This window comes from Portunus trituberculatus, chromosome 28 (genome assembly GCF_017591435.1).
Source record: "Portunus trituberculatus isolate SZX2019 chromosome 28, ASM1759143v1, whole genome shotgun sequence".
Classification (NCBI taxonomy): domain Eukaryota; kingdom Metazoa; phylum Arthropoda; class Malacostraca; order Decapoda; family Portunidae; genus Portunus; species Portunus trituberculatus.
The window spans coordinates 1,654,770-1,679,769 of NC_059282.1; the positions used below are offsets into that span (position 1 = coordinate 1,654,770).

Below are 25,000 nucleotides of genomic sequence, written 5' to 3' on the forward strand. Positions count from 1 at the left end.
AAGATAGTAAATACTGTGGCCATTAATCTTTTGACCTCCATAGACCCTTCTTAATATAAATAAAATCGTCTAATCACACCTAAACTCAATGTAAAAATGGGTCCCAGTACTGAAGGGGTTAAACCTTTATATAGATATGGCGTTTTAAGAATGTCCTCACTGGCTTTCACTATTCTCCTTTCACCACTGTACTTAAGAACTATCTCTTTTTTAAACCTACATAGAGCTTTTCTTTTCTTTTTTCTCTCATTTCTTTTCTGTGGAGGTGGCGTAGTGTTTCAGAATGTCCTCACTGGCTTTCACTATTCTCCTTTCACCACTTCCAGAACCAATTCCTTCCTATCTCTTTCTTAAACCTATACAGTTTTTTTCTTTTTTTTCGTGGCGGTGGTGGAGGTGCGGTGGTATTTCAGAATGTCCTCGCTGGCTTTCACCATTCTTCTTTCCCCGGTTCCCTCGAGTCAAGCGTTGGTGTCACGAACGAGTCTCCTTCAGGTGTTTCTGTCCCTTGTATCTTCCTCTGCGACTCTCTTCCTCTGAATTTCTACCACTATGTAACTATTCCATTCTTCCATCTCGATTTCACTCTCTAACAACATTTCAAGAGTTTAGTTTGATTGACCAAAATATTTTCAAATGTCTTCCTTTTTCTTATTTTCATTCGCATTTTTCGTTATATTCTTCTGTAGTTTTCTCTTTAAATTTGTGTCTTCGTCCCTTTCTGTCTTTATCTTTTTATACTTCTTTCCTCCTCCTCGCGTGCTTCCCCTCATCGTTTTAATTATTACATCATACACCATGTCATCTATCTCTTTCTTACTTTCTTTCATTCCCCATTTCCTTCCTCCGTGTTTTCCCTCCCCTCTCCCCGTTCTTTTCTCTTTCTATCTTATTTTTCTGTCCTTTATTGTTTCTTGCTTAACTCCCTTCTCGTGTGTGTGTGTGTGTGTGTGTGTGTGTGTGTGTGTGTGTGTGTGTGTGTGTGTGTGTGTGTGTGTGTGTGTGTTTACTATGTGTGTGTGCTTTCCAGGTGCGTTGATCCTATAGGGACTGGCAAGCTGTTCGTCAGGTACATGTTTGAGTGCCTAGCTGGCTTTGTCTTCGTCCCTGATCCTGGAGTCGAAACTTGCATTCCCGGATCGGCCGTTGCCATAGGTTCTGGGCAACCACCTACCACTGGGCCTTCTGCAGGAACTTCTGTGTCTCCAGTAACCCCTACCGTTTCTTCTGCTCCTGTTACTGACCCTCCAGTCACCGTTGCTCCTATCACTAACCCTCCAGCCACAGCTGCTCCAGTCACTAACCCTCCAGTCACCGATATTCCTGTCACTAGCCCTCCAGTGACTGTTCTTCCTGCCACAGACACTCCCGTCTCCGTTCCTGCGACAGCTGCTCCTGTTTCGCCAGCAGAAAGCACTCCTCCTCCTTCCCCAGATGATGTAAGTGATTATCGTGCGTTGCTGAATGGTGTCGTACTTAAAGCTCACGTAATTGAATCTGTAGCATGGACTGAGGTATTACGATTATTGATAGTGTCATTATCATTCTCATTCTCATTAGGTTCGTTTCGACTTTGCAACTTCTCAACAAAATTTCTAAATGATCAGCACACGTATATATATATATATATATATATATATATATATATATATATATATATATATATATATATATATATATATATATATATATATATATATATATATATATATATATATATATATATATATATATATATATATATATAGATATATATAGATAGATAGATAGATAGATAGATAGATAGATAGATAGATAGATAGATAGATGTAGATATAGATAGATAGATAGATAGATAGATAGATAGATAGATTTTTTACAGTAATGCAAAAGATAAAAACAATGCAGAATAGAAGCCAAGACATTGGTCATTATTATTAAAAGCAGTTTAATTAATCCCTGAGGAAACAAGGACGCCTGGGAAAGTTTTATGAAGACAAACGAGAGATAATGTTTCTCTAGTTCTCATATGTAGTAATATTTGTGCTTCTAAGATGCAGTAATATTAGTGGTTCTCAGGTGTGATAATGTTTATGGCTCCTTAATGTTTGTGGTTCCCAGGTGGGCTATCATTTGTGGCTCTCAGGTGTGCAAACGGCTCCAGTGATACAATAATTTACACATTTGCACTTAAGGAGTTTTAATGAATAGCGAATAACACGAAAGTTAGCTAAATTGAGGAAGTAAATGGTCATGATAGAGATAAAAACTATCACACACACACACACACACACACACACACACACACACACCCGGTAGCTCAGTGGTTAGAGCGCTGGCTTCACAAGCCAGAGGACCGGGGTTCGATTCCCCGGCCGAGTTGGAGATATTTGGGTGTGTCTCCTTTCACGTGTAGACCCTGTTCACCCAGCAGTGAGTAGGTACGGGATGTAAATCGAGGAGTTGTGACCTTGTTGTCCCGGTGTGTGGTGTGTGCCTGGTCTCAGGCCTATCCGAAGATCGGAAATAATGAGCTCTGAGCTCGTTCCGTAGGGTAACGTCTGGCTGTCTCGTCAGAGACTGCAGCAGATCAAACAGTGAAACACACACACACAAACCGCGTTGTGTAGTGGTTAGAACGCTCAACTCACAATTGAGAGGGCCGGGTTCGAGTCCCGGGAAGCGGCGAGGCAAATGGACAAGCCTCCTATGTGTGGCCCCTGTTCACCTAGCAGTAAATAGGTATGGGATGTAACTCGAAGGGTTGTGACCTCCCTTTCCCGGTGTGTGTTGTGTGTTAATGTGGTCTCAGTCATACCCGAAGATCGGTTTATGAGCTCTGAGCTCGCTCCGTAATGGGGAAGACTGGCTGGGTGACCAGCAGACGACCGAGGTGAATTACACACACACACACACACACACACACCTAAACTGACACGGAACAAGAAATAGATTGAAACATGAAAATGGTTCTGAAATAAGAGTTAGTGGGAGAATGGCAAGGACTCATTGATCAGATCATTCGTGCTGAGTCATTAGGAAGCTTTGAAAGATGAGATGGAAGGAGATGACAGATGGAAACACACACAGGTGCACTTCATACAAGAACTGCCACGTATACATGACTTATTGCAGTTTCCTTAACTTCTTCAGTACCACGACGTGTTTTCATATTCATTCTGCTTAGTATTTGATGATTATATACAACTTCAGAATCTTATATGAGGGATTAAAATAGTGAAGACTGGCCATTAATCTTCTGATCTCCATCTCTTTCCTAATGTCAATAAAATGGTCTAATCATACCAAAAAAAAAGTCAAGGTAAAAATGTGTCCCTGTACTGAAGAGGTTAATTTCTTACCCTAATATTTCAGGGTTGCAATGGCCAGTACGAGCAGCATGAGATGTACTGCAACGTGTACCGACGGTGCAATGAAACAGACACACGTTACATGTGTCCTCAGGGAACAGCCTTCAACGAACAGCGGCAAATGTGCAGGATTAGCGCCTACGGTGAGAGAGAGAGAGAGAGAGAGAGAGAGAGAGAGAGAGAGAGAGAGAGAGAGAGAGAGAGAGAGAGAGATTGTTTGTCTATCTATTCCAATGTTGCTTTCTATGTTACGTACGTGTGTGTGTGTGTGTGTGTGTGTGTGTGTGTGTGTGTGTGTGTGTGTGTGTGTGTGTGTGTGTGTGTGTGTGTGTGTGTGTGTGTGTGTGTGTGTGTGTGTCATATTCAACGTTACCTCACTCAATTTACGTCCTCCCTCTTCCTCCTCCCATCCTTATCTCTCCCTCCTTTACTTCTCTCCCTCCCTTCCTCCTTTCCTCCACCTCCCTCCCTCCCACTCTATCGATCTCCCTTGCTTACACCAACGCTATAATAATAATAATAATAATAATAATAATAATAATAATAATAATAATAATAATAATAATAAAAATAATTACACGTGGATCTGATATTAATTTTGAAAAGACGCCTAACTTTATCCTTACAAAAAAATAATAGGCTTTGTTTGCGAGTCCTATTTTCCAGCAGAGAAGATTACATATGTCCCAGAAGTACAAATTAGTCTACATTTAATCTTATAATGCAGTCTGCCCTTAAAAATGTTTGTACTCCCGTTTTCTCTATAAAGATCATAATTACAATGGTCTATGGTGCTTTTTTAATGAACTACAATACGTTTTCTGTTGGAGTTTGAGGTCGATGAAAAAAAAATTCAGGTTTTTCATATTTCAGAATTCTTAAAATCATGTTATTTTTATTTTATTTTATTTTATTTGCGTTTCCTTTTTTGTTTTGTTTGTGAGGTTAAGTGGAACACATTGCTCAACTGTTATTTTGTTGTTCATGTCTCCCTTTCTCTCCTCTCTCCTCTTCCTCCCCCTACTCCGCTCGTTATTATTCTTCGTGCACTCTCTCTCTCTCTCTCTCTCTCTCTCTCTCTCTCTCTCTCTCTGACTCAGTATCTTCCCTTTAATAACAACAACAACAATCACATCCTTCAAATATTACTCACGTTCATGCCATTTCTATAATTTTCTTCATTTGCATATCAGTTACTCATTTCTTTGTTCATAGTGACCTTATTATTATTATTATTATTATTATTATTATTATTATTATTATTATTATTATTATTATTACTATCATCATAAGTGCCTAAATACCTTCTTTTCTTCCTTGTTTATTTTTCATCTATCAATCTTTCGAAGAATTTGAGTCTAAACGAAAACGAGATACTTGTTCATTAAATTTTGCATTCGTTTATGAAAGCAAAAATAATTCAAACAAAAGCAAATTATCTATATTCAATAAAACAACGATAAAAAAAACATTAAAAACACACATATAAAAATAACATTATTGATAAACGATAGATAAGAAACATTTATCATTTCTGAGTGTGAGAATTATACATTAACTGGAAGCAGAGAGAGAGAGAGAGAGAGAGAGAGAGAGAGAGAGAGAGAGAGAGAGAGATATTGTCATCATCCTCTCTAAAAATAGCGAGGAGGAGGAGGAGGAGGAGGAGGAGGAGGAGGAGGAGGAGGAGGAGGAGGAGGAGGAGATGAAAGGGTAAAGCATAAAAAAAGAAGAAAAAAGAGAAGCGATGACAAAAATTAGGAGAAACACAATGGAAGTGGAAAAAAAAAGGAAGAGGAGGACGTAAGAGAAATATACGAGAGAAAAGTATACGAAAATAAACAAAACATTCAACAAACCACTAACCTTTTTCTTAGTAGCTCCTCCTCTTCTTGATTACCCATGCTGTCTTCTTGATGTCTTCGTATCTGAACCCTCCCTTCGTACTGAACAGTGTAGCCTAGCACAAAGAGCCTCGTTATGGGTAGGTTAGGATAGATTGAAATAGGTTAGGTTTAAAGAGTGATTTGTTTAGGTTATGTCGGATAGGTTAACTGGAATATGAGGCGATGGGTTTACGTGTGGGTTAGGTAAGGTTAGGCAGGGGCGGATTTAGGAATTTGAAGGCACTAGGATGTTTGTTTTTAATAGTGGGGACTGAAGGCGGAGGAGGGACGTTTTCTTTATACATCCATAGGGGGCCCCGAGACACACTTAATAGGATAATCATTCAGTTGGTATTTCAATAAATGGATAAAAAAAAAAATAGTGTGCAATTAATAAAATCTCTATTAACCATAAGTGTATGAGGAGTTTCATGGAGCCCCAGAAACTCTTGGCTCTATTGTTACCTAATGGTAAGTCCGCCATTGAGGTTACGTTAAGTTAGGTCAGGTTAGGTCAGGTAAATTTCAGTATATTAATTTTCTAGTAGGATTATGTAAGAATAAAGTAGATAACCAGCTTTAAAGTAGGTTAAATAAGAGTAATGAAGGGTTAGGTTAGGTTTTGATTAGTTAGTTATGGAAAGGTAAGTTAGTTAAGTCAGGTAGATTTCAGCATGTTATTTTCTTAGTAAGATAATGTACAAATTAAGTGGGTAACTAGCTTTAAAGTAGACTAGATTAGGTTTAAGGTTTGGATAGGTTAGGTAAGATGTCAGATAAATTTCAGCAGATTATTTATTTATTCTTTTATTTATTTTTTTTTTATAAGATTATGTACGAAGTAAGTAGGTAACCAGGTTTAAAGTAGATCTGATTAGGGTATGGAAATTTAATTAAGCTGGGTGAGGGTTAGTTCAGTGTTAGAAGTAAAGTGAAGGGCAAGAGAGTAACCACTATGCCTCAAGTGACAGGTAGTGAGGGCTGCATCATCGTACTCTGGCACCCTCCCCATCAACACTGCGTCCTAACTCCCAACCAGTGCGTGCGGTGCGCTGCAGTAATATTTCTCAAACACAACAACAAACAGGCACCATTGAGGGACACCAATATATATGAACCATTCTGATTTTCATATAATCACTCCTAATATAGACGTCCCTCCAGCTCTCTTCGTTTCCCAGTTCCCCTTCGCAGCCCTTCCACGCAGCTGATTTGACGTCACATATAAGAAGCTACGCCATTAGTCAACAAGGAAAAGAGAGAAGAGATAATAAATGGAGGAAAGGGATTAAAACAGGATAGCAAGAAAAATGGATAAGTAGATGAACTGGAAATAAAACAGGATAGAAAAAAAATAAATAAATGGAGGAAATGGGAATGAGAATATTGTAACGAGTAAGGGAATGGGAGGAAATGGTTATAAAACATCAGATAAAAAAATGAATAACGTATAGGACATGAGCATTAGAAATATGAGAATACGGGGAAATGGGAATGAAACTGATAACGAATAATGGAGGCGAAAAATACAACCAATAAAGGAACAGGAGAGCGTGTGTCCTTGTGTGTTGTTGACCAATGACGTGGCTTCATATATGACGTCAAATCAGCTCAGTGAAAGAGCTGCTAAGTGCGAAGGGCAAGCCAGGAAACGAGAAAAGCTGGAAGGCCGTCTATATTAGGACTGTGCCTACTCCTGTGTAAATTATTGACTGGTAAATATTCCTAAAGCGTACATCATGCATACATTCAGATGGTGGGTTGGCAAAATCCGAATAACACACGTCCCTGTACCGTCACCAATACCTAAACCTTCCTTTCCGTTCACTCTCATACCCTTCCTTTGGCAGATGAAGAGCTGTGTAGGGGCAAGATGGTGGGAGCTGCATCATCCCAGACCCGTGCTGAGCTGGTGGACGGACACATCCTCTTGCCAGAAGACGCCGTGCTCGTGCCGATCTTTGCCTTCCCTCACACCCAAACTCAAGTGGCGACAAACTCACACTCCCTCAGAACCCCAACCGTTCCCCAATCTCATCCATACAATCACCCTCATCCTGGTTCTGATTACCCTGTCTCTCCCTATTCCACCAAAGTTGCGTCCCAAAGTCTGTCCCTAGTTAGACCAAGCCCCTGGGCATCTCTGTACGCGGCTGGAGGTTACGGTTCTCAGCCTGTGTCAGTGAACAACGTTAGGAATCCGCAGACCCACTTGCATTTCCCTTACCATTATTCCTACACTCAAGGGGGCTCAGACGTGGGGCTGGGATATGGGCTTCCTTACTACACGGTTTAAGTATTGTAGGTGACATGGATCCTTTATTTTGGGTATCCGAATCCTCAAGTAGTTCCAGGGAATCTTAATTTTGAATATCGTTTACTATTACGCTGAGAGTAGAATGAGGATGAGGAAAAATGATCGAAGAGTATTAAAAGGAATAAGATATGGAAAGGATTAGAAAGAAATATAGCAACTAATAGGGTAAATTAAAGAAGAAATTACAAGAGAAAGAGAATGGGAGAGACGGTGACCACTGGACAGTATGGCGGCTGTGGCGGTGGTGGTGGGAGGAGGTGAATTGACGCAAGTTTATTGAAGGGGAAAGACTTATTAGGTAAGAGAGAGAGAGAGAGAGAGAGAAGCATACTCTAAGAAGATAGACATTAATACATATCCAACCTTTCCCTCCCCATAGAAATTCCAACAACTGCTGTTACTACTACTACTGCTACTACTACTACTACTACTACTACTACTACTACTACTACTACTACTACTACTACTACTTCTACTACTACTAACAAAAAAACAAAACCCAATGAATAAACGACGAAGATAAGGCAAAATAAAAAGAAGGAAGAGAAATTTTCAGTGATCTTAAAACTTAAACCATATAAAAGAATAGAAAAATTCAGAGACAAAACCATTTGAAATAAACGAAAAAATAGAAAACGAAGGAACGCGCAAAATATTGACATTATCATCACTTCCGTTCCATCATTTTCTGTTCCCTCTTTATTATCATTACTGTATTTTTTTTTTTTTTTTTTTGTATGGCTCACGAACACACACATCTAAACTAACAATAAATAAATGTACCAGAATAAACCACACAGAACAAAAAAGAACCATGCAATAAGCGCCTTCTTTGTTACGACCGGAGAAATAAAACTCTGAAGGGGACATTATTTATTTCATTCTTTATTGATATGTTAAGGCTCTCAGGTATAGGACAGAGAGAGAGAGAGAGAGAGAGAGAGAGAGAGAGAGAGAGAGAGAGTAGGTTTTAGAAAAGAGAAGGAAAATGGTAAAAAGGTGCATATGCGGAAGAGAGAAAGAAAGAATGTTAGAATAGAGAAATAGAGACGATATGAGGATATACAGAAAAAAATACTGAAAAGAAAGAAAAAGTTGAAATGGAAGAAGGAAACGATATTGAAATAAATAAAACTAAGAGAGAGAGAGAGAGAGAGAGAGAGAGAGAGAGAGAGAGAGAGAGAGAGAGAGAGAATATGAAGGTTATCAATATTGCAATACGACAAACTAGAAAAAAAGTAACAAAAACAATTCGGTGAAAGAGGGAAAGAGAGAAGAGGAAACAGCAGATAGAGAGAGGAAAGAGAATCACAGCGACCTAATTAATGATCTATCTTTCATCTATCTTAAGCGTGGTATATATTATATGAAAATAAACACTACAGATCTATAATCACTGCCTTATATCATCGTTCTGTCCGTCGGGGGGGTTATCATTATGAATAGCACTGCAATAATACAGCAATCAGCATCTCAGCATACAATTATCGTACTTTGGTTCGTCTCACTCTGGCGGGCTTACAGGGTTGCTCTCTAGTTGGTAATACTGCCTTGTCTTTGTTCCTTGTGTGGTATAATATTGTGGCTGTTTTGTTTTTTTTTTTTTTTTCTTTTTCTTTCTTTTCTTTTCATTGTTACGTTAGTTTAGCTTTAGTTTGGGTTGGTTAGGGTGGTTTTTTTTTTATACATAAGAAGGGAAAGCTAGCCAAGGGTAACTAAAAAAGAATTAAATAAAAAAGGCCCACTCAGTCGTCACTCTCTTTACAAATTTGTGTTGCGTAACGTTAGGGTAAATAGGGATTTGATAAGATAGGTTAGGTGTGGGTTGGGTTGGATTAGAATAAGTTGGGTGAGGTCCTTTTTATTTATTGTCAAGTTAGTTTAGGTTTGGTCGAGTCTTGTGTTGGTTTTGATAAGGTTAGGTTAGGGTAGGTTAGGATTTGATAAGACAGGTTAGGATTGGATCCGGTTGGATTACGTTAAATTAAGTAAGGTCAGTTTAGGTTATGTGAAGTTAGATTAGGTGATATAAAAAAGTTGTAATGAAAAAAATATATATGTCAGGTCAACCATGTAATAAGTTGATTAGATCTTAAGTAAGGTCAAGTTAGATTAGTTAGATTAGGGTCAGGTGAGGTAATATTATGATAACCACGGTAATAGCAAAAACTAACAATATGATTTCAAGATTATGTTAGGTTAGGTTAAGTAAGGCTAGGTTAGATTAGATCAGCAAGATTAGGGTCAAGTAAGATAAAAATGACAAACAGCCACGATAATATCCATAACAATGATATAATGCAAAAGTTAAGTTAGATTAGGTGAGGTTAGATCAAGTTGGGTCAGCTACACGTAAGATAGATAATGACCAACAGCCACTATAATACCAATAACGATAAATATAAAGCTCTACTAACAATAAAGAATAACAATGAATAAATCAAGCGGGTGCCGCCAGAGGGAGACAAACGAGTCATAATTATCCTGCAGAATTTACCATTATAATTATTGTTGTGCGCGGGAGCCTCTACTTCGCCTGCTCCTCCTCTCCCTCTCCTGCTAACAAGCTCAAAACAGTTAACATTGCCCATTATATTACTAAAGATTATATCACCTGGTTGTTTCGAGTTATCACCTTGGAAAACACACACACACACACACACACACACACACACACACACACACACACACACGTACATAGATGCCATTAACTGCGTATGTCTTGCTCAGTTAACATCTACATAAGCGGGTTGGTGTCCTTCAGTAAACATCTAAGGTTATATATGAAGTAATTCTTGATGATTCCTTTTAATTACACAAGCTATAGAATCCCCGCTTCCATTGACCATTTTGACAGGCGACGACACTTCATAACGACTAAGATTATTATTATTATTATTATTATTATTATTATTATTATTATTATTATTATTATATTATTATTATTATTATTATTATCATTATCATTTCCTCTCTCTCTCTCCCTTGACTTCCTAAACGCCTATGAATTATCTTATAGTTAACAACATATACCTCATTTAATTTATAGGGAAGTGTCATAATATAAAATCCAGTTAGTAATTATATACGGTACTAATTACAGAAACAACTCCTTCTTTCTCCTCCCACAAACTCCTCTCCAACGCTCGCTGAACAGTATTGGTAAAGGGATCATGTCGACGTATTAACAGTTTATGCTCTTGGATTCCTTATAATTTTTTTTTTCTGTAGCAGTCACTTTCTTTCATTTCTTAGGCACCGATTGAGTGTCTTTGGGTCTACAGAATGCAATGTTATCGTATTACGTCTTTCTAAATACCACTGAACACATTTTGAATACTTATCTTATTCTTTTACTTTTTTTTTTCTTTGAATTCTAACAGTTCACTTTCACAACACAATTGACTTATCTTTACGACACTTGCTTCACGATCCCTTTGAGCTGTGGATGCATTACCCTCATGCTTCTAACGCGTACTTCATTCCTGCTTGCCTCGAATTCTTTGAGAATACTAAGTCGTACGTTAGTTAAGATTCAGTTCGGAGTCCATGAAATGCGTTAAAAATCAGCAGATAGGTACTTCACTAACCTTTCGAACCAATGATACCGATTCGAATCTCCAGGTATTGAAGTTTCGAACCGTATCCTGAACTCTCGCGCCGCTCACACCGCCGCCAGTTTGGTTTTGCTGCCGAAGTGCTTCATGAGCCACTTGGCGCCTCGGCTTCGCGGGTTCGGTATGGCCTGAATCACCGTCGCCACGCTGGAACTTGACGAGGACGACGAGGACGAGGAGGAAGACTTGGAGGACGAGGAAGACTTCTCGGAGATGTTTGTCAGCCTGCGGTTCTGTATCGAAACATGAGGCGCTGAAGGAGGCGCGGCCATTCCTCCTCCTCTTCTTCCTCCTCCTCCTCCTGTGGCCTCGGTGTTCTTGTCTTTGTTCTGCCTCCTCAGCGGTGACTTCATGACGCTGGACAGGCCGGGCAGGAAGGAGCGTCTGGGAGCCTGAGGCGGGCGTGAGGCAGAGGCGGCAGGGGCAGCAGGGGCAGGGGCTAGAGGTGCGGGTTGGCGGGACGGGCGGGTGTCGGAGGAGGCAGGGGTCCCTGCGCACCGCGAGGGACTGGGGGAGGCGGGGCGCGGGTTGACTGTTGATGGGGCAACGGCGGGGCCAAAGAAACCTGTAAAGGAGCGAAGGAAAGTGTTAGTTTTCATTTATTCATTGCCACAGATTAGCCAGCAGCGGAGGACAAATGAGGCGGGGAGGAATGTCCGCCATTACTGTGTACCGTTAGACGATACCACAGTGCTGCTGGCTCTCTGTACAGTATGACATCAGATAGCAAGTCAAGGGCAGAACAGGGCGGCCAGGGCGAGGCACGAGTCCCCGTCACCTCACCGCCCCTGGAAGGCCACTTACTGTGCCGTGGTGTCCTGGGAGGTGTCACGTCCGGCAGCAGGTGGAGCCAGGGGTCACAGCCCGTCACCGCCGCCACGTGACTCAGGGACGAGGAAGACCTCGGGAAGGGCACGGGCGGGATGCAGGAGCGGGGTGAGGGCGCCGCGGTGGAGTCCTGAGACCCTTGCTGGTAGGACCACGTGCCGGAGTCCACGGAGGAGTTCCTGTCCCTGACGTGGGGTGGGCGCGGGGCCTGAGAGCGGGGCTGGCCTGCCGTGCACAGCTCGGGCTCGCTAGAGTAGTCTAGAGGCCAAACACCCTCCTCCCGCAGGCCAGGCAGGTCAGGCTGGCTCCACATGAAGTCAGGCGCGCCGCGCGCCAGGCCGTACTCCTTGAGGCCGTCCTGCACCGCCTCGATGTGGTCGTAGATGTGTGACTTGACGCAGGCGGAGTACTGCTTGAAGGTGGCGTCCTCAAGGGACTTGGGACACCGTACCTGCGCCAGGAGTAGCTCGGGGTCGTAACAGAACTTGGAGGAGTCACACATAGGCAGCTTGACGCCGTGCCCTTGCAGCTTCCCTTTGTGTTGCAGGTCACTTGCCATCGCCTCGCGCCGCGCCGCCCAGTGGTCCCAATAAGTCTCCTTCAGGTCAAGACCACTCCCGGTGTGGGTGTCCTTGGGTGTCCCTGCCACGCCTAGCAGTGCCTCCACCAGGTCCATCTCCAGGTAGTCTGAGGCGATGGAGGCTCGCGACAGCCTTTTTTCCGCTGGCGGCGGGCCTTGAAGCAACCTTCTGCCTCGGCTACCTCCGTAGCCGTACACCAGAGGCCGCTTCATCGCCTCCATCGGCTGCACATTGCAGTCAATCTCGATGAAGTCGTCCTCCTCGTTATGGGAGACGTCAACCATCTTGGCGACTCCGCCCTTGTTTTGTAGGTTGAGGAGGGCCACAAGGTTGTCGTGGTCGTCCTCGGGCATGGCGCGCTGCTCGCCGCCACCCTCGCGACACGGCTCAAAGTCGTCCTTCTCGTAGTATTTCTCGTCGAAGAGCACACTGCTGCTGCTTGTAGTCAGGCAGCCTCCCGCCGTGCTGTCTTCACGGCCTCGGCCCAGCGAGGCCTGCCCGGGGCCGCCAGCAGCCTCGGTATTGTCCTGCGGAAGGTCGCCGTTGTTTACCTTGACTTCGGTGGCGCCGCCGATGATGAAGGTGCCCGCGGCATCACCCTCGCGGCTGCAGTCCACCGTCACGTCCAGGGAAAGGATGCACACAGAGGCCAGGTCTACGCCACTCTCCGGGGAGGCGGGGCTGGGGAGCCGCGGTTGGGAGTCCTGCAGCAGGTCGAGGGGCAGGGCGGCAATACGGGGGAGGGGACACGGGGACAGGGGGCTGCCTGGCTTGCGGCAGGCTGAGTGGTGGCGATGACCTGTGACAGAGGCCTCCACGTGACGCCTCCCGGAGCCTGTGAGGGGCGGGGCTCATCCTTGCGAGGGACGCCGCTGCCATCCCGCCTGGAGGATGTCAGGGGCTGGGCGGGAGCTGTGGCGCGGGGGTGGGGGCGGGGCAGCGTGGCATAGCCTGTGGAAGAGAGAGAGAGAGGCGGTGAGCAGCAAGCACCACAACAAAGGGTAAAGGCACCACAACACAGTACATCCCCTGGAGAGCCGAGGCGGAGGGAGACACGCAAGGCACCGCGGCACCCCTGCTCTCCGGTCTTGCCCCACCAAGCCGTGTCAGGCGTGCCTTTAAGGTGGCCACTGAATGGAGGGCCGGAGTGGCGCCAGCGTAAGCCAAAGGTCCCAGGTTGTGCTTTAAGGTGTGTGTGGCCGGGAGCGCGTCAAAGGTCAGAGGAGAGGTCACAGGTCACGGGTCACGCGGGAATGTCACACGCGCAGCACATCCTGGTGACGACCCACGCACCACGCTGCGAGGGGTGGCGGGCGGGGGGCGTTTATCCCTTCTTTCATGCATTCTTTATCATTTCTATCATTCCAGGCAGTCTCATGCATCACTTTCCATGTACAGATATATTTCTGTTCCCTCCCCCCCACCTCTCTCTCTCTCTCTCTCTCTCTCTCTCTCTCTCTCTCTCTCTCTCTCTCTCTCTCTCTCTCTCTCTCTCTCTCTCTCTCTCTCTCTCTCTCTCTCTCTCACACACACACACACACACACACACACACACACACACACACACACACACACTTCTCTTCCGCCAGCCACACGCAACACTCGCTTTCTTTTCTCTACCTCACTCATTCTTTCATCATCATTTCTCTTTATTCCTTTTTTTCATTGTTTTGTTTTTCCTTTAAGTTTGATTAAAACGATTAATTTTTCCCCTTCATTTATATTGTCATTTTCTTCTTTTTGTGTGTGTATGCTATGTTTTTCTCTCTCTCTCTCTCTCTCTCTCTCTCTCTCTCTCTCTCTCTCTCTCTCTCTCTCTCTCTCTCTGCTTTATCGCTCTGCATTGTCTTTATCACCAACCGCTGTGTGGGAGGAGGAAGAGGAGGAGGAGGAGGAGGAGGAGGAGGAGGAGACGAGGGAAGAAGTAAAACAAGAAACAAAGAAAGCAAAGATCATGACAAAGTAAATGAAAATAAAAGAAGAAAATAAAAAGATCCAGAGAAACGAACCGGCCTGAACCGAACTGAACTGAACCGAAACCGGCCCTGAGAACCTGATGCGTTGCTGGAACCGCTGGGTCGCTGGAACCGGATTTATGGATTGAAGCGGATTGACCTGAATGCCTTTCCCGGATTTATGAAGCAGGGAATTATGAACTGAATGAGACTTTACGAACCGGATATCCGAACCCAACCGGATCTGGATTTCTTTTTCTTCAATTTTCTTCATTTTCTTTTTTTTACTGCCTATTAAAGAAGGCATGACGAAAATAGGAAAGGAAGAAGAAAGAAGGAAGAATATAAGATAGAAGGGAGAAAAAGAAAGAAATGAAGAAAAAAAAGGGACGAAAGAAAGAAAAAGGGTAAATCAGTAAAGATAGAGAGAAGGAAAGCAAAAAAGAAAGGGACAAGACCAAAAAAATAAAAAAAGAAAGAAAAACATGAATATATACATAAGAAGATAGATAGACATATAAATTTAAAAAAAGAAGGAAATAGGAAAGAAAGAAAGAAAATAAGGAGGAAGGAAAGAGAAGAGGAAGAAACAATGAAAAATTAAATTGAGAAAGAGTAGTAGATAGAACTAAAGAAGGAAAGAAGAGAAAGAAAGGGTAAATAAGGAAACAAAGAGAGAAAGAAAGAAAAGAAAGAAGGGGAAAGAAAGGAAATAAAAAAAGAAAACGGGAATATATACATAAAAAGATAGACAGACATGTAATTTGAAAAAGGAGATACGAAAGAAAGAAAGAAGAAAAAGAAGACGGAAGAGAGAGAGAAAAAGGAAATAATAAATAACAGATAGATAAAAAGAGAGAAAGAAGAAAAGAGAGAAGAGAGAGAGAGCTTAAAAAGGAAAGAGAGAAAAGAAGAAAGGAAAACAATAAATAAAAAGAAAAGATATAAATAGATACGAAAGAAAGAAGGAGGAAGAAACAAGGAAAGAATAAATATAGACAGATAGATGAAAATAAAGAAGAAAAGAGAGAAAAGAGAGACAAAGGGTAAAAAAGTAAAGAGAGAGAGAGAGAGAGAAAGAGAACAGTAGGAAGGAAGAAGATAAGAACCAAAAAAACAGATAAATAGGTATATGAAAAGATAGATAGACATGTAAATAAAAAAAAGGAGGAAATAGGAAAGGAAGAAAGAAGGAGAGGACAAAAACGAGAAGACAGGAGGAAGAAAGAAGGAAGGATAGAAAGATAGAGAGAAAGAAGAAAGAAAGGGTAAAGAAAATAGAAAGAATTAAAGAACGAAAAAGAAAAGATAGGAGGAAGAAAGAGGGAAGGAATAAAGAAAGGGGGATAGAAAGATAGAAGAAAAGAGGAGAGAGAAAGGGTAAAGAAAAAAGAAAGAAGAAAAAGAAGGAAGGGAGAAGAAGAGAAATAAAAAAGCAAACATAAAGATACAAAGAAAAGACAAGTTTGAATAAATGAGGGAAGAGAATGAATGAAAAAGAAAAATACACAAAAAATATGAAGAAATTGAGAGAGAGAGAGAGAGAGAGAGAGAGAGAGAGAGAGAGAGAGAGAGAGAGAGAGAGAGAGAGAGAGAGTGGATAGGTAACAGATTTGAATGGGAAAAAGACTAGAAGGAGAGAAAGAAATGAGAGAAATGAATGAGAGAAAGAGAGAGAGAGGAGAGAGAGAGAAATGAGAGAGAGAGAGAGAGAGAGAGAGAGAGAGAGAGAGAGAGAGAGAGAGAGAGAGAGAGAGAGAGAGAGAGAGAGAGAGAGAGAGAGAGAGAGAGAGAGAGAGAGAGAGAGAGAGAGAGAGAGAGAGAGAGAGAGAGAGAGAGAGAGAGAGAGAGAGAGAGAGAGAGAGAGAGAGGGTAGGTAATAGATTTTAAGAAAAGAAATAAAAAAGAAAGCATAAAGATACAATGAAAAGACAAGTTTAAATAAATGAGGGAAAAGGAGGAAAAACAAGACAAGAAAATACAAAAAATACACAAAAAGATGAAGAAATTGTCTCGTATTTTTAACAACACAATTACTTTCACTCTCCCTCAGGCTTCACAACACTCTACATATTGCAATTCAGCTTTCATTCCTCCAGTCTCTCTATATTACGACGGCATTTTGTTTTCACTTGTCTATTTTATTTATCTATTTTCCATTTATTTACCTATTTTCTTCATATTATATAATTCACTAAGATATTGGTGTATTTATTCTATTAATTTCACTTCGGCTTTCATTCCTTCAGTCTCTCTATATTACGACGGCATTTGTTTTCACTCGTCTATTTTATTTATCTATTTCATTTATTTACTACGATGGCATTTATTTTTACTCGTCTGTTTCATTTAATTTTTTTTTTCATATCATATAATTCACTGGTGTATTTATTCTATTCATTTCAGTTCAGTTTTCATTCCTTCAGTCTCTCTATATTACAATGGCATTTCTTTTCATTCGTTTATTTCATTTATTCATTTCCATTTATTTACTTGTGTTTTTTCTTATTATATAGATCACAGAGATATTGGTGTATTTATTTTATTCATATATTTATTTATTTTGTTTCACTTATCTACCTATGCAGTGTTTGTCTATCTGTATTTATTCTATTTGATGTATTTCTTCATATGTGTCTATTTATTTACATATTTATCTATTCATTCCTTTATTGTTTGACTTTCTTCATTCTCATTTATGTATTTATTTGAGATTTATTTGAGATTTATTTGATACATTTTTTTTCCCTTTACTTATTTATTTATTTATTTCCTTGATATATACTTTATTTCATTTACTTATCTATGCAGTGTTTTATCTTATCTATTTCATTCTATTCACTGCTTTATTTCTCTCTATATTTATCTTTTTCACTTTATTTCATTTATCTGTCTATGCATTGTACGTATTTTTATCTATTTAATTCTTTATTTACTGTTTTCATTTACTTATCTATGCAATGTTTTATCTTATCTATTTCATTCTATTTTATGCTTTATTTCTCTATATTATTCAATTTATTTCATTTATTGCAATGTGCTTATTCTTATTTTTCTATTTATTCATTTATTTATTTATTTATTTATTTACTCTATTTCATTTATTCATCTTATTCAACTATTTCATTCTGTTTACTGCTTTATTTCTCTCTATATCTATCTTATTCAATTTATTTCATTTATCTGTCTATGCAGTGTACGTATTCTTATTTTTCTATTTATTTGTTTATTTATTTACTCTATTTCATTTATTTACCTTATTCATCTATTTCATTCAATTTGTTGCCTTATTTCTCTCTATATTTATCTTTTTCCACTTTATTTCATGTATTTATCCACGCAGTGTTCGTATCGAGTTGTGGGTGCCAAAAATATTCCTTTTTCCCGGGAGTTAGAAACATTAAGCAATTTTGCCGATTATCTCTCTCTCTCTCTCTCTCTCTCTCTCTCTCTCTCTCTCTCTCTCTCTCTCTCTCTCTCTTGTTACGTCCGCTTCTTTACTTATTTTGCTTTTTCCAGAGAGAGAGAGAGAGAGAGAGAGAGAGAGAGAGAGAGGGGGGTGGGGGATATACATAATGATTTGCTCACGGTGAAAGTAAACAAAGGAAACAAAAGAGCTATTATTTTCATCGTGTTTTCAAGTTTCCAATAATTAGGAAACGCGCTTCATTCACAGAGAGAGAGAGAGAGAGAGAGAGAGAGAGAGAGAGAGAGAGAGAGAGTATAATGATCTGTCTATAATGAAGAAAGAAAGTGTGCGTTATTTTCATCGAGTTCCGTTTTCTTTCCTTAAGTCTTGCAATATTACGAAGCACGCCAGAGAGAGAGAGAGAGAGAGAGAGAGAGAGAGAGAGAGAGAGAGAGAGAGAGAGAGAGAAAGAGACAGAGAGTTAACCTTGAGCTGGTGCCGCCCTGTCTGGTAACATTGATTTTCCACTTTCGAATCAAACTCCTTCTTTGCTTGGCGCCAAATTCAACATGGCCGCCTCAGCAACAACAACAACAACAACATTCGAATCTCCACGTAAACATACTCTCTCTCTCTCTCTCTCTCTCTCTCTCTCTCTCTCACCCTACCCCCCTGAACAGTTACACAGGAAAGCTATTAAATTTATGTGTGTATGTGTTAATTAAAGCGTTTCCATCAGATTCCGTTATTAATGCAGTGCCGTTGAAATAAAAGTCAAATTGCCTTCGATTACCCAACCCAAAAAAAGGCGAACGAACGAAGCTAATTTTTGTATTTTAATGGGTTGCTTGCATTCATATCTGCATTTTTTTATGTTTCATGTTTATATTGGTTTTCTTTTTTTTTTTTTTTTTAATTAGTACGTATTTTTCTTGATTTGTTTAATTTAGATTTATTATTTATGATTTATTTTATTCTTCTCTAATGTTCCGTATTGTTTTTATTTATTTTCTGTTTATTTATCATATTTATTTGCTCGTAAAACTGAACTTATTCAAATTTAAACATTTATTTTGTTTTAGTATTCCCTTTTTATCACTTCTATGAATTACAAAGCACATATTCTATCAATTCTTACCATTAAAACTTACTAACTGATTACTTTCAATTTCTACTAAAATCTTCTTGTCTTTAGAACATACTACAGTGATTTGGCGATATGTCAAATACTTCATAAAGAAACTTACATCTCATATATTATTATTATTATTATTATTATTATTATTATTATTATTATTATCATTATTATCGTTATCAATATTCTTCTTGTTGTTGTCGTTGTTGTTATTACAAAATGCACTCAGCTAACAAGTCATTTTCAGCCACAGACTCCTGCACGCCAGGTATTTGTGTCGGTTTTATTAGGTGTCATATTCCTGCTGGTGATATTCATTGCCCTGAACACGCGATCCCGGCAGCAGCTTGTGTATAATGGCAGTGGAGGAGAAGTACGATTAAAAGAGCTGGTAATGAGAGAGTACTGATTTCATTTCTCAACACTGTTGCCTCCTTCCTTCTCTTAATTTGTCCTCCCTCACAACCCAGCACACAAATAAATACATAATAGTGAATATATAATTACGTGTGAATAAACATAAATACATATAATGTTATAAATTAAGATATCACAAATCAAGTACCTAGAGAATGAAAACCGTACAGTATTATACCCTTGCACCCCAACACACAAATAAATAGATAATTATTAATGTATATAGTACGTGTAAATACTCTTAAACGCAAACACGTAAGTTAGCATCACATAAATTAAATTGAGAAAATAATGGAAATATATTAAAAAGTAAACTGGACATAAGATAAAATAAAAGCATAAATAAATAATTGTGAATATATAAATACGTGTAAATGAACATAACAAGAAACACAGGTATAGGTGAGCATGCCAAAATCTAAATAAAGAATGTAAATAAGACGGACCACGATGACAAATACAGATCAAGAAACAAAGAACAGAAGCATAGATAGATAATTCTGAATATATAAATGAATTGCAATTAAACATAAACAAATTAGCATATATAAAAAAAAAAAAAAGTTGAAAGAGAAAGCCATGCAGATAAGTGAAAAACAAAACAAAAAATATATAAACGCAGCAAAATCGATAATAATGAACAGAATAGGGAATGAGCTGAGAAAAAGAAGAAAGCAGAGGATGAAGAAAAAATCTACACAGAACACAAAATATAGACAAACAAATAAGAAAACAGAAAATAAAAGATAAAAAAGGAAAGAATAGAAGAAAAGAGACCATAAATAAATAACAACATGAACAAGAAGACAACCAAGAAGGAAAGAAAATGGAACAAGACAAGAAATGAATAAGAAACAATACTGGAACATCCCACATCTTGAAGGCGACACACGCAGACTTAACAAAGGACATAAACACGCGGTGACGGCCTGAGGGACAGAGGGAGAGACTGAGAGACTGACACCGGGAGAGACTTGGCAAGGAATCTCCCCCTTACATCCTTTTGTTTACGGCAGCCACAGCGAGACGGCAGCGAGCCAATATTGACGGCGCCATTGTGTGTCTTGGGGAGAGCAAATACTCCTAGTGCACTGCAGACTTTACTGCGCCTTAAGAAACACACGTGGAGGAAATCATTTTGTCCCCCCGTAAAAATGGCTCAATGTAAAGGAGGTACGTACCCTTTGTTTATGTTTCCTTGCTTCCTCCATCTATTGATTTCATTCCTCTAAGTGAAATTAAGTGAAAGTAATGTAGAGAATTTTAAGGGAAACAGGAACACTAAATTTGTGGTTTGTTTGCATTCTTTTCACGTATTTTTTCTTTATGCAGCACTATTATACATCAGACTATCAGTTCATAGGATATATATATAAAGAAATCGCAGTAATCAAATAATAATAAAAAAAAAAATCGTTTCGCTTTGTAGAAATAGCAAAATATACAAGGGTGATAATATTTCTTTCACTTCCCAATTTTAAGTATTTCCCTGATTTTTTACTTAGAGTAGCATTAAGATTGGGACTATTATTTCATGGAGACTACATGATTTTAAGAATAACGAAGAAATCCCAGTTTGTTTCCCCTGTAAAAGTGTCAGAATGCAGGTGCGGTTTGTTTACGTTCCTTTCACGTATTGATTTCTGGCATTTCACTGAATGTTTCCACAGTAGCAGTAGGAGAGGAACTGTTACCTCAATGTATTTATATCTGCCGGGTTTTCTACGGTAGTAATAGAAGTGGAGAGTGTTATTTCAGTGTATTTATATTCGCCTGGTTTTTCTACGGTGATATTAAATGTGGAGTGTTGTTTTATATATTTTCATTGGTTTTTTATAGTAGCAACAGGATTGGGACTCTTACTTCATTGGATGCACATATAAAAAAAATTAAAACATTGAGAAAAAAGGGAGAATATTGTTTTGCCCTCCCGTGAAAGTGATAGAATTGAGACAGTTTGCTTATATCCTTTTTACTTAGAGTTTCCTTGAGTGGGGATGTTACTTCACTAAATTTATATATAGTAAGTCTAAAACCTTGAGAGAAAGAGATAATTTGTTTTGCTCTCCCGTGAAAATGGTAAAATTGAGACAGTTTGCATGTATCCTTTTTACTTATCGATTTATTAACGTTTCCTTGAATGGAGCTGTTACTTCACTGGATTTATACATAGCAAGTCTAAAATTCTGAGAGAAAAGACCATTTGTTTTGCTCCCGTGAAAATGGTAAAATCGAGACAGTTTGCATATAACTTTTTTACTTTATTGTTATTAAAGTTTCCTTGAGTGGGACTGTTACTTCACTGGATTTATACATAGCAAGTCCAAAATACTGAGAGAAAAAGATAATTTGTTTTGCTCTCCCGTGAAAATGGTAGAATTGAGACATAGCTTGCTTACATCTCTTTTACTTATCGATAGCTTAGAGTTTCCTTGAGTGGGATTTATATATAGCAAGTCAAAAATATTGTGAAAAAAAGGGAGAAAATTGTTTTGCTCTCCCTCGAAAATGTAAGAATTAAGACATAGCTTGCTTATATCTCTTTTACTTATCGATGGCTTAGAGTTTCTTTTTTTTTTATAGTGGTGAAAGAAGCAGGCCTGTTACCTTGTGCAAGAAGACTGGACTTGTGAGAGAATGAATGTACGTTTTGTTTACTTTTTGTATTGATTTCTTAAGATTTTTCAGTAGCATTGTACACTGACAATAAAATGTCATGACTTTACAGAAATTAACCATGAAAGAACCGGAGACTTCTTAGAACCGAGAATAAGAAGAAAATATCGTTAATTCCTTGAGGTCCGCTGACATTTTTCACTTCAACACAAAAAGTATATATTTTTCAAATCATATGTAGAAATACTATAATATCTATAAAAACATAAAATAAAACAAAATTAGGAAACGCTACTATTATTCATATCTTAATTTTCCTATCATTATCTACGTAAAAAAAAAAAATCATATTGAAATTGTATGAGAAGACACCGTAGACTCTAAAATACCAAGGAAAAGAAACGTTCCTTAGTATAATTTTTCTTCAAGTTTCTGTTATCTTTTCATTGATGAGATAAAAATGATCATTATCGTACTGAAGTCATATGAGAGAATACCGTGGACTTTTAAAACCTGTAGAACAATTAAGAAAAAAATAAAACCTTGCTTGACATTAATATCTTAAAGTTCCTTGCTATTATCACATCAACAATAAACCAACCACGTAATTCTATCAAAACCACACATGAAAACACAACAAAATTGAAAGAACAACGGGAAAAAAGCAAGAGACAATATACAAATTTTCTGGGACATTCTTGCAACGTTAAGAAAAAAAAAAGAAAAAGAAAAAATGATAATAATAATAATAATAAAAATAATAGTAACATTGATATTCTAAACTTCCTTTTTGTTGATACGTTAACGATTGGCAAAACACAAAATTCTATCAAAGCCACACATTAAAAAAACAATAGAATTTAAAGAAGCAACAGATGAACAAAAAAAAAAAAAAAAAAGGATTGGTACTAATTTTCCAGGGCATTATCGCAGATGAACAAAATAATTAATATTGATATTTTAGAGATCCCTGCTGTTTCAACATTAATAATAGAGAAATGTAAAATCCTATCAAAGCCACACGTAAGAGCACAATAAAAACTAAAGAAACAAATTAGAAATAGCAAGAAAAGGGTCGGTACTAATTTTCCAGGCTGTTGTTGAGAAAAATAATAATAGCCTTTTAAACTTCCCTGTTATTTTTACATTACCAATAGACAAAACACAAAATCCTATCAAAACCACGCTTAGAAACATAACAAAACTTCAAGAAACAACAAAGAAATACTAAGAAAAGAGCTGGTACTAATTTTCCAGAGCACTCTTTAAGAAAAATGAGAAAAATAAGAAGTAACAATGGCCTTTTAAAATTCCGTGTTGTTTTTACATTACCAATACACAAAATACAAAATCCTATCAAAGCCACACATAGAAACGTAACAAAACTCAAAGAAACAACAGAAAAATATCAAGAAATAGCCGGTACTAATTTTCCAGAGCACTTAAGAATTGGAAAAAAAAAATAACATTGGTAATTTAAACTTCCGTGTTGTTTTTCCATTACCAATACACAAAACACAAAATCCTATCACATATCACATGGAAACACAATAAAACTTGAAGAAACAACAGAAAATTACTAAGAAAAAAGCTGGTACTAATTTTCCAGGGCATTTTCGCAACGCTAGACACGAAAAATGCTTTGTGAAGATAATGTGACGCAGGAAATTTACAGAACTAACTAGCTGACACAATGTTACTTAGCACAGACTCCATTTCCCCTGTGTGTGTGTGTGTGTGTGTGTGTGTGTGTGTGTGTGTGTGTGTGTGTTGCAAATTTACCCCCTGCTTGTGTTAATGGACAAAAAAGGCGAGAAATATATGAAGATAGATGAACCTGGTACCGTGAGAGAGAGAGAGAGAGAGAGAGAGAGAGAGAGAGTGTGTGTGTGTGTGTGTGTGTAACGATTATATGTGTGGTTAATTACGATCTTAAATTTTCTTGACTATTTTACTGAGGTGGTGGTGGTGGTGGCGGCGGCGGTGGTGATGGTGGTGGTGTTTTGTTTTTATCAGCGATGGTGGATGAGAGAGAGAGAGAGAGAGAGAGAGAGAGAGAGAGAGAGAGAGAGAGAGAGAGAGAGAGAGAGAGAGAGGTGGGGGTAGAGGGGGGACAAGTGAGTGCGCGCGTGCTCCCACCTTGCTCTGACTGCACCTCCTCTCTCTCTCTCTCTCTCTCTCTCTCTCTCTCTCTCTTAAAGCTGCACAACAGCCAGCTTCTCTCCCTGTGACCCGTTCTTAGAGAGAGAGAGAGAGAGAGAGAGAGAGAGAGAGAGAGAGAGAGAGAGAGAATGCTTTTATCCCATACGTGGATAAGGAAGACTAAGCAGATGAGAGATGGAAATGGAGGAGGAAGAAGAGGAGGAGGAAGAGGAAGAAGAGGAAGAAGAGGAAGAGGAGGAGGAAGAGGAAAAAGAGGAGTTAGTAGGCCTAATGGGGTTTCTCTTACAGGTTCTGGTGTGGGTGTGTAAATTCGTCCCCCAGAGAGAGAGAGAGAGAGAGAGAGAGAGAGAGAGAGAGTGGGGGTAGGGGGGAGGCTCCAGGCATGACTCAAACACGTTACAAGTCGATAAGTGAAGTTGCAACCCCACTCCCTCCTCCCCCCTATCCCCCACGTCAACTGTTTTCCTCTCCCAGTCAACTGTTTCCTCTCCCTCTTGCAAAATTTTTCTTTTCCCGGCAACTATTTGTACTCTTTCCCCCGTCAACTAAGATTTTCCTGTCGATTTTTCTTCCTACCACGTCAACTGTTTTCCTTCCCCCGTCAACTGTTTCCCCTCCCTCTTGCAAAATTTTTCTTTCCTATCAACTATTTGTACTCTTTCCCCGTCAACTAAGATTTTCCTGTCAATTTTTCTTCCTACCTTCTTTTCCTCCGTCAATTCTTTT

General features: G+C 39.2%; 2 protein-coding genes and 1 long non-coding RNA gene across 3 annotated transcripts in view; 2 read left to right on the forward strand and 1 right to left on the reverse strand.

The window, feature by feature from the left end:
* Positions 1-8,013, forward strand: part of LOC123510113 — a 17,869-nt gene extending 9,856 nt beyond the window's left edge. Inside the window, exons 4-6 of the mRNA XM_045264925.1 lie at positions 1,031-1,439; positions 3,355-3,493; positions 7,087-8,013. Coding sequence (XP_045120860.1) covers positions 1,031-1,439; positions 3,355-3,493; positions 7,087-7,532 — 994 coding nt within the window. The 3' untranslated portion in view covers positions 7,533-8,013. The remainder of the gene's footprint in view (positions 1-1,030; positions 1,440-3,354; positions 3,494-7,086) is intronic.
* LOC123510115 overlaps positions 1-8,013 on the forward strand; it is an 11,803-nt gene extending 3,790 nt beyond the window's left edge. The window contains exon 2 of the long non-coding RNA XR_006676391.1: positions 7,857-8,013. This is a non-coding gene — a long non-coding RNA (uncharacterized LOC123510115). The remainder of the gene's footprint in view (positions 1-7,856) is intronic.
* Positions 8,014-10,780: 2,767 nt separating this feature from the next.
* The window catches only part of LOC123510114 (nascent polypeptide-associated complex subunit alpha, muscle-specific form-like), a 27,481-nt gene continuing 13,261 nt past the window's right edge, over positions 10,781-25,000 (reverse strand). Inside the window, 3 exon segments of the mRNA XM_045264926.1 lie at positions 10,781-11,735; positions 11,975-13,262; positions 13,265-13,530. Coding sequence (XP_045120861.1) covers positions 11,218-11,735; positions 11,975-13,262; positions 13,265-13,530 — 2,072 coding nt within the window. The 3' untranslated portion in view covers positions 10,781-11,217.